This window comes from Hypanus sabinus, chromosome 27 (genome assembly GCF_030144855.1).
Source record: "Hypanus sabinus isolate sHypSab1 chromosome 27, sHypSab1.hap1, whole genome shotgun sequence".
NCBI lineage: Eukaryota > Metazoa > Chordata > Chondrichthyes > Myliobatiformes > Dasyatidae > Hypanus > Hypanus sabinus.
In genome coordinates this window covers 22,457,299-22,466,587 of record NC_082732.1, presented here as the reverse complement: position 1 = coordinate 22,466,587, position 9,289 = coordinate 22,457,299, and the positions used below count along the sequence as shown (strand labels likewise).

The 9,289-nt window shown below is 44.3% G+C and overlaps 1 protein-coding gene across 4 annotated transcripts in view; it reads right to left on the bottom strand.

Annotated features, from left to right (window-relative positions):
• Positions 1 to 1,709: 1,709 nt before the first annotated feature.
• zbtb17 (zinc finger and BTB domain containing 17) overlaps positions 1,710 to 9,289 on the bottom strand; it is a 30,385-nt gene continuing 22,805 nt past the window's right edge. For all 4 annotated transcript variants that reach the window (XM_059951912.1, XM_059951913.1, XM_059951914.1 and 1 more), the window contains 5 exons: positions 8,827 to 8,947; positions 7,825 to 7,955; positions 3,829 to 4,053; positions 2,670 to 2,750; positions 1,710 to 2,077 (listed from right to left, as the gene is read on the bottom strand). In XM_059951912.1, coding sequence (XP_059807895.1) covers positions 1,800 to 2,077; positions 2,670 to 2,750; positions 3,829 to 4,053; positions 7,825 to 7,955; positions 8,827 to 8,947 — 836 coding nt within the window. In that variant the 3' untranslated portion in view covers positions 1,710 to 1,799. The remainder of the gene's footprint in view (positions 2,078 to 2,669; positions 2,751 to 3,828; positions 4,054 to 7,824; positions 7,956 to 8,826; positions 8,948 to 9,289) is intronic.

The following is a 9,289-nucleotide window of genomic DNA, read 5'->3' as shown; positions in this document are numbered from 1 at the left end:
CATACCAACTTCAAACAACCACATCTTCTGTCCCTTATTCTAATTACTGGAGACAAAAGGATACAACCTCAAGAAATGCTGTGAAAATGAAGTCTTTCTCAGACTAGCAAGGAAATGCACAAAAGAGCAAGGCTGTGTGGAAAGTATTCAGTGACCGTTATCCACCAGGGAGCAGCTAATGAGAAGAACCAACAATTATTGGCTTTCACAGTAGAGGAGTGAGTGATCCACTGGCCTGCAGCCAGAGAGGTTTAACTAAAGCTAGCAGCTTTTAGTCTCCTTTGGTATCAGCACAGTTGTCTCATTCAACTTGCCTTTCAGGTATCCTTGAGTATTTGTTCTAATCAAAGAATATTCCTGTACAGTTGCGTCAGACTTTCTCAAATGCCTTGGGGATAGGGAGATATTGTCGACCTCCAGTGCACAGTCTAATCATTTTGAACATAAATAGTTGTGAAGACCTTGGATTTCTCATGTTCCCACCTCACCTGTCTATGGTCAGCAGAGTTGCTGTAACTGACACGAATAGCAGCCTCCATCAACACCAACTCCTTCCACCGTCAATTTCAGTTTGAACCCAGAGGCAACACTGCATATTACACACAATGGCTCTTTGAAATGGAGACAAAGTCTAAAACCAAGATGACTGCAGGAACCCAACACTGATCTGAGAATCTGTGTGTCGAAAATGTGCAAGAATTTCAATCGCGTGAAAGCTGCAATCAAGGATACCAAGAACTGGAGAAAAAGAACCACAGTCCGCCTGGAGACAGGAAGCACAGGAGAGGACATGCATTTTGTGTTTTCTTCTAAAATACTCTGCTAACTGATCAAAATATTGAGATGGTGACGCACATTGTGAAAACTTCTTTCAGTGACTGAATAGCAGGTGATTGTTCCGTTAGTACTTTGTTTCTCCCTTCACTTAACAGCCAGTACCTTCAAATCCTAAAACGGATCCCTGATTCCGACTGGCAATGATCCTGTTTTGAAGGTGAAATCCCATTAAATTACAAAATGTAAGCACTGTGAGATGACAAAACCAGAATCACTTTATCACCAGCTTCCACTTTATTACTTGTGGATAGCATCTGCCTTACATAAATAAGTTCTGCTGAATTCTGATGAATGAAGTGCTTTAGAAGGGTCTCTCTGCAGTGAGCCTTCGAGCTGCTGGCAACTGCAGTGTGTTGTCCAACATGTTTTCCTTATTATTGGTCTGCATGATGGGCACAGTGTGGGACGACGTCTTGCATCCGGTGCACAGATTGTGTGGTAAAGATGTGACTGCCAACTGGCCCTCGCTCACAGGAGGTAAAATAGCTTAATCACTCGTAAGTACTTAACAATAATACATCAGAGTGATCCTGTGGAGTACATAATGTCGACTTCTAATTCAGTCCCATGAAATTCTGAAAGCTCGTTTCCACCCCCTCCCTTCTCCCAGCCCAAGCAAAGCTGGACCTAGTGCATTCAATAGGGAAACGGAGCAGAGACCATTGTAAAAGCCCCCCCCCCCCCCAGAGTCGTGCAGCGACCTTTATTCATTCTGACTGCATTCCCTCACGGTCCTCCAGCCGCAAACTTTTAGTGTTGCTGTCCATGTTAGATACAGTATTACAGATTGCAGAGCACATAAACAACCTGTAACATGTTCCGTTGCAGTCGTGGAGCCGGTCTTACAGCTTCCTATTCTTCGATGAGCAGGCTGTGTTTGGATTGTTGCATTCAGGATGGCCGATGGGAGTAGAGTGCTCCTGCTGCGCGACATGGCTCCTGGCGGGTCCGGGGTCACTCCCTCACTGTGCCGGATTCTGACAGCTCAGTACCTGAGGCTGTTCAGCAGCCGAGGTTGGGAGGTCGGCCCCGTCCCGAGCTCGGAAAAGGAGCTCTCCCGGCTGGATGACGTGCTCCGCTTGCCAGTTGCCATTGCTGTACTGCTGGTAAAAGTCTGTGTCCGCCTGGAACATGACCAGGGCCTGGGCTGTGTGAATGCGGACGTGCTGTGCCAGGCTGTTGGCATCCAGGAACTTCTCCCCGCAGGAATCACAGGCGTACAGGATGTGAGCATTGGGATCTGCAGAGGAAACAGCCAATGAAGATGGCGTAACTAAAATGGCCAGTGGTGAACTACAGTCCATTGGCTGACAGTGGCCCATTCATACAGTTAAAGTAAAGCATGGTTTTTATTTCAATTCAAACTTACGCCTCGCAAAAATTTGGGCAGCTTTCCAGTGAAACACCAAAGGATAGAAGTTGGCAGTCTACAAATGGGTTAAGTCAAGTCACCATCTGCTTTCTATGGGGATGTAAAAGATGCCATGGTCCCATTCTGAAGCAGAGGGTGGAGGGTTATTTCCTGTGCCCTGGCCAACATTCTCCCTCATTCAACCTTTTTAAACAAGCAAGTGATCGTTGTTATCTTGCTGCTGGTGCAAGTTTTCCTTGTGCAATTCTGCTGTTGCAGAGTTTGTGTTACAACACTACACTTGTGGGAGAATGGCTGGCAAGTAACAGTCAGAGGGGAGTAGGTACAAGTGAGTGACAATGCAGATAAGATGGTGGACAACCAGCAAAAGGGACTGGAGGCTGCAGTGTTTATTCAATAACCTGTAGTCTCACAGTGAAGCCCTTTTGAAAAACCCCTGATTCCCTCCCCTACTGCTCACCTGCTTCCTGAACCTGTTCCACTGCTTTTGTAATCTCTGCCTTCAGGACCTCCGTTTCATCCGTGCTTGCCACTGGGACCACTGAAAGAAAGCAGAAATCAAAACAATGCTGATGGGGATGGCCATGAGTACAGAGACCAAACACTAACCGGAACTCAGAGACATCATCAGTGACGGGGACAGATACCTTAACAGCCACAATGACCTGCGTCTACCTGTTGTCCGATAGCTCTTGTGCCACACTTTATGCTGGCTACGTCTCCACTATTCTTGCAGTGCAGATGAAATGTTGATTGTCCATTTCCCGCTGCAGCCGCTGTTTCACACACTGAGTTCCAATAGCAGTTTGTATGTTGCTCCAGGTTCCAGGATCTGCAGTCCCGAGTGATCACAACTTGGACGTCTTTTGGCTAATGACAGCCTTGTCCATGTGACTCAACCATGTTGACCCTAACTTATACCGGTGTTCACACTGCAGACTCAAGCCTTATTGGCTAATTAGTTTATTACAAAATATGATTTATTCATAAAACATTCTAAAATATATACACAAATTGTTCCCGTCAACATTCTCTTAGCGAGTAACATTAACATTAATACAACATCAGATTTACGAACTTAAAAGTAAACAGTTCAAGGGATTCTAACACAAGTGGCTCTGAACTGCAGCCCTTCCCTGCACAGCCCCACTGTAGTTTTCCTTAAGTGGCAACTTTATTTAGTTCTATTGATTTTTTTACACTAAGCAAAGCTTAGAACAGTTTTCTTCACTGTGTTAGATTAAAGTAAGATTCCCTTGCTATATTGTGCCACATATGTCTGCTGGTTGAAGTCGCTTTCTAACAGAGAACAAGAGGAAATCTGCAGATGCTGGAAATCCAAGCAAAAACACACACGAAATGCTGGAGGAACTCAGCAGGCCAGGCAGTATCTACTGAAAAGAGTACAGTCAACGTTTCAGGCCGAGACCCGTCTCCAGTCCTGCCGTACTCTTTTCCAGAGCTGCTGCCTGGCCTGCTGAATTCCTCTAGCATCTTGTGTGTGTTGCTTCACTTTTTAATACTTAGGTTTTAGCCTTCAATGTTTTGAAGCCCAGTCTATCTATCCATGGTATCAATTACATTGTACTGTATGTAGCCATAGCAACAGCAACACTCACCAGTTAGCTGGGTCACAGCAGTAGCAGCCAGTGCCTCAGTTGCCAAGGTAACCATGGTATCCGTTGTAACCGTGACAATGTTCCTGTCTTCTTCCTCATCCTCATCTTTACTTTTGAGTTTTTTCAGTCCGGTCTTTCCCTGGTGCACAGTTTTGACATGTGAGCGGAGATTGTCAACGCGATTGAAACCTCGTCCGCATGTGTCACACAGATAGGGTTTCTCACCTGCGCATGAAGTGGATGGTTACTGGGATCAGTAATGAATAATCAATAACTATGCCCCACAAACAACCTACCTTCTCTAGTTTAGCCCTAACACAACTGAAATGGGTCCCAGACTCTCACTGGTATTTATTGCTATGATCCTAGATGGTACAGTCTTACTTTAATGAAGCCTCAGAATATGTTCTCTCATCTTAAAGAAGCCAGATATGCAATAGATTTTAACTGGCTATCTTCAATGTGCACCAGGCAGACATCAGAATATGTATCAGTCTTTACAAAACCTTTCATTAACCAGGTTTCAGATTGTAGATGTATGTAGAAGTTCTTCCTTATTCTCTCAAGAAAGCTTACATATCAAAGTCTTAGCTTGTCTAACGAACAAATACATTCCCTCTATGTCTTCTCCGGGTAGACATTTAATCAAGTTACCACTTGACTTTCAAATTCCAAGGAATGGAACCTATATTAAATTTAATGCTTGGAGTTGTTCAACTCAATCTGCCCCGTTCTGTCTCCAGGCTTAACTAATACCCCAGAATTTATGCCCACTTCCAGGTGTGATCTAAAGAGGGCTTTTATAGCTATGGTATAAAATTATAACTTAATGTATGTGGCCAACATTTTCATTTCTAAATACCTTTAGTATTTTTACATTTTTACCAACTATATACACATCTCTTTGGATTCCTCAGCAACACACACACAAGATGTTGGAAGAACTCAGCAGGTCAGGCAACATCTGTGGAGAGGAATAAACAATTGCCTACTTATTCTTGTCCGTAAATGCTGCCTAACACTGAGTATCTCCAGCATTTTGTGTGTGTTGCTCAAGATTTCTAGCCAATGCAGAATCTCTTGTGTTTATCTTTGAATAAACACCCCGGCCCCACTGCTTTTAACTTAGTCTTCTTAGGGTTCAAAATAGATGCCCCCATATTTGCCAACAGCAAAATCTATTTGCCATATGAACATGAGGAAAGAGGAAGTGTAGATCACTTCAGCTAAAGGCCGATCTTCTACCTCAGCATCACTTTCTCAGATCCCTGCAAGAATCCATTAATCTCCACCTAAATGTCTGAGCCTCTTCAGCCCTCTTGGTACAGAATTCCCAGGGTTTATTAATCTCAGGGTAAAGCAATTTCTTTCATCGTTGTCAGGATTAACCAACACCTTTGTTTCCAGACTGTAACTCCTGGTTCCAACAGCCCAGCCGGGAGAAACTGCATTCATCTTTTCAAGCCCTTGAATAATTTTGTATGTTTTTAAAAGAGCAACCCTCTATCTTCAAAACTCCAGATAGAATAGGACTAGTCTGCTACACCTCTCCTCAGACAACTCCCCAATCCCAGGAAAAAAGTTACTGAAACTTCACTGCAGTTTCTCTATTGCAAGTACACCTTTCTTTATGTAGGGATACCAGAGACGTACTGGCGAGTTCTCACAAGAAGACCGTATCATTTCATTATGATGTTTTTATCCTTGCATTCAAATCTTCTGTAGAAAAAGCCAAAATACCATCGCTTTTTCTATTTGTCAGCCGTACCTACTTAATAATTCACGTACAAGGACACACGTTCCCTCCGATGAGTGATGCTTTTTAGTCTCTGACCATTTAAAACTTCACCACTTTCCTCATTGATATTGGTCTAGACCAGGGGATCCCAACCTTTCTTATGCCATGGACCAATAGCATTAAGCAAGGGGTCTGTGGATCCCAGGTTGGAAACCCCTGGTTTAGACCTATCTACTGGGTACCACATCGTCTACATCTTTCATTATACACTGAAAATATATGAATTCACTTTGGGAGAGCTTGTGTCATATCCTGTGAATTTCAGCATCTCACCACCAGTCCTACTCTGCACCCTCTGCCTCTCAGCCTTTTCCCTAAATGTTTTGCCATTTGCTTTGTGAGTTCCAATTCTAGCCAACAGACTACTATGAGAAGTCTTTATCCAATGGAAGTATTGAACAGCATGGTCTGTAGAACGATGATGCATGGGACATGGTCCTAGTCTAATGAGCGCACACTGGCGAGCAGCACTAATGGGAGAGGTCAGCCCCCAACCCAGCACAGTGCACCTACAAAGGCCTCTGCTCTCTCCCATATTGCCTCAGCATCTCCCCTCCTGGATAGCTGCCTCAGGCGACCCTGTGGTTTGAGGGCCTAGTCCTCCCCACAACTGAGGCAACGCAACTCCCCCCCCCCCCACCCCCGCCGTCAGTCTCGCCAATGCACTGGTGAAGCAGACTCAGACTGTTCTACATTACCAGTGTCTATCAGGGTCTTGCAATCACAAGAAAAACATCCCAGACAATCGCCTGCAATGCGCAACCCTTCGGCACAACAACAGTTTACAACAAATCCAGGTGACAACTCAACTATGGTACGTAATAAGTTCAGCTCCATTACTACTGAGCAACTCACTGATGGGACACACCTACAGCTCTTGATGATCTTGATAACCAGCATTATTTTGTGATTGTAAAAAAAGACAAAGTATAAACAATTACATCTTTGGTTGGACTCAGAGTGGCCACTGCATCCCAGTATGCCACTATTACTTACCCATTACAGATCCAGGCTGCCTCTTTCTTATTAACCGAATATTTTCAAGACGCTCTATTCTTAAACAGAAGGTACTGATATCGAGGGCATCCCCGCAGTGTGGCGGTTAGCATAACACTTTACAGAGCCAGTACTTGGAAGAATGGGATTCAATTCCCGTTGCTGTCTGTAAGGAATTTGTCGTTTTCCCTGTGACAATATGGGTTTCTGCTGGGTGCTCCGGCTCCCTCTCACAATCCCAAGGACGCACAGGTTAGGCTTAATAAGTTGTGGGCTTGCTGTGTTGGCATGGCAACTCTAGCAGGCCGCCCCCAACACATCTTTAGACCGTGTTGGCCATTGATGGAAATGACGCATTTCACTGCACGTGAGACAAATGAAAATATTTAAAATATTTTCAAGTTATTTCCCAATGACAGGTGTTCTTTAAGCACTCTAATAAATCATTAAAATTTGTGCTTATCTTTCGATCCTTTATAAGTTCCTGTTTTAGAAAATTCTAATTGTGGCACTTCAACCAAAACTCAGATAATACCACACACTGTGTAACCAGTATCCAGATTGTACTCTTTGCACATCAATTGGCCCCAAGTTATGGATGACTAGATTCAGAAGTCCAGTGATGTTACATTAACCAGGTGCCAAGTAACATCCGGTCTAGGGTCGAAACTTAAGATGATGCTTTGGAAATTGTGATGAGCTTCCCTTTGAAGCTCACATGCCTATACTGCTTCTTACAGCTCCAGAAAGACACAAAATAGACACAAAACTTAGGCCATGAAACTGCAGTATAGTTATGCATTTACTAAATTGTTCGGAGTTCTTTTTCATTTACTGTTGAGATTTTGTGCATTTTTTGTGCCTTGAATCAATGCCTGGGTCATATATAAACCAGACAAAGCAAAAGGCACAGAACAAATTATATTTTTGCAAAAACTTGGAGACTCTTATGGTTAAATTTTTCAGATATTGGAACTGACAACTTCACTCTGATTAGCTTGCTAAGGTAACTACTTGAATGCAAAACCCAGGCTAACTGACCCATTATTTACACAAAAGACATTAAATTAGTATTAATACCAGAAATAGGAATCTTGACTCATGAAGGGGGCTTGTTCTGGCAGCTGCAAATTTCTTGAAACAGTTCAAAGATCTGCCAAAGGCAGACAGACAAGGCTCAGAGGGATCCAGTGGCTGCTCACCTGTGTGGATGATAACGTGTTTGGCAAGGTCACCAGCATTGACGAAGGCCTTGTTACAGATGTGGCACTGGTGCGGCCGGATATTGTCGTGGTGCCGAATGTGATTGGCCAACTGACTGGACTGTGTAAACCTTAGGGGAGATGGGGAAAAAGAATTTATGAATGGACTAAGCTCAAAAAGTCCCCGAGAATTTTTATCCCCACTGTAGCCCTTAGAACTGGTTGGTTTATCTCAGAAACCAGAAAGGTGGACCCCCAAAATGACTCAGCTCATTATAACCCTCAATATAACTTTAACCTCAGTACACAAGCACTATTTACATCTGTTTAACTCCAAGATATATACTGTATGTCAGACATATATGACATACGGCTCTTTAAGGTTGTCATAGCTGGGTGAGGTAGTGGGGAAAGTTCCCACTACCTATTAAATGTTCCCAAAGGCGTGCGTCTCATATAGCCTCTGACAACCAAGTCTAGCTCCTGGCCTTCACGTGTGGCTTAGCTACAAAGCCCAGCGGAACCATTTCTACTGACAGGGGGAGGGGCAAAGGCAGGTTAATGGTGCCTTAAAACCAGTCGCTTTGGGCAGATGGGGCCAATCAGTCGTGGTTGGCTGCTCATCTAGCAGAAGGTAAACTCTGATCTGAAACCGCTCATGGGGAAGGCTATGGAAGCAAACCCTGAGGGAAAATCTGGAGCTTGAGTTCAGCACTAACTGGCAACTCCTGCCACAGCACCGGTGACAACTATATCGGTCTCTGACCTGCCTTTGTGGAGACAGGGAGCCTGCTTTCCATATCGAAGTGCCCTGGCTTTTGTATCACGTAGACAACGAGAATGCAGTATCTATGGTGGGCCCTGAGAAATTGTTATTGCTATATACCTCCCCTAACAGCTGCCTCTCCCTCTCCAGGAACCCAATTCTAGGTTCACCTTTCAAATTTCATAACTTTAATGGAAACCGACAATGCTTTGCCGCGGCCGATCTCTGTTCCTGACCTTTTCCCACAGCGATCGCAGACGTACGGTTTCTCCCCTGTGTGCTGTCGGATGTGAGCAATCAGAGAGCTCGCCTGCGTGAAGCTCTTCCCACAGATGATGCAAATGCAAGGCTTCTCACCTGTAAAAAAACACCAATTAGTACAGCCAAGGAAACATGCTGGGGAGGGCAATGACAAATACAAGATCACCTGGGAAAGGGAGCAGGGAAGTGAACTTAGGGGGGAAAAGGGGGATGTGCCCTTCAGAGCCAAACCATATCCTGTTTCGGAAGCGTGGGCACTCAGGTAATGTAGGAAATGTAGCAGTTAAAATGTTCACAGGAATGGCAGTATGATAAATGATTGACAGAGAGATGAACAGCCAAACACCAGGGTACGTTCCCTGCTCTTCCTCAAAACAGTCGTGCTCTGTTAATCTAAAAGGCCAGTTTAATATCTCATCTGAAACGCTGACTGTGTAG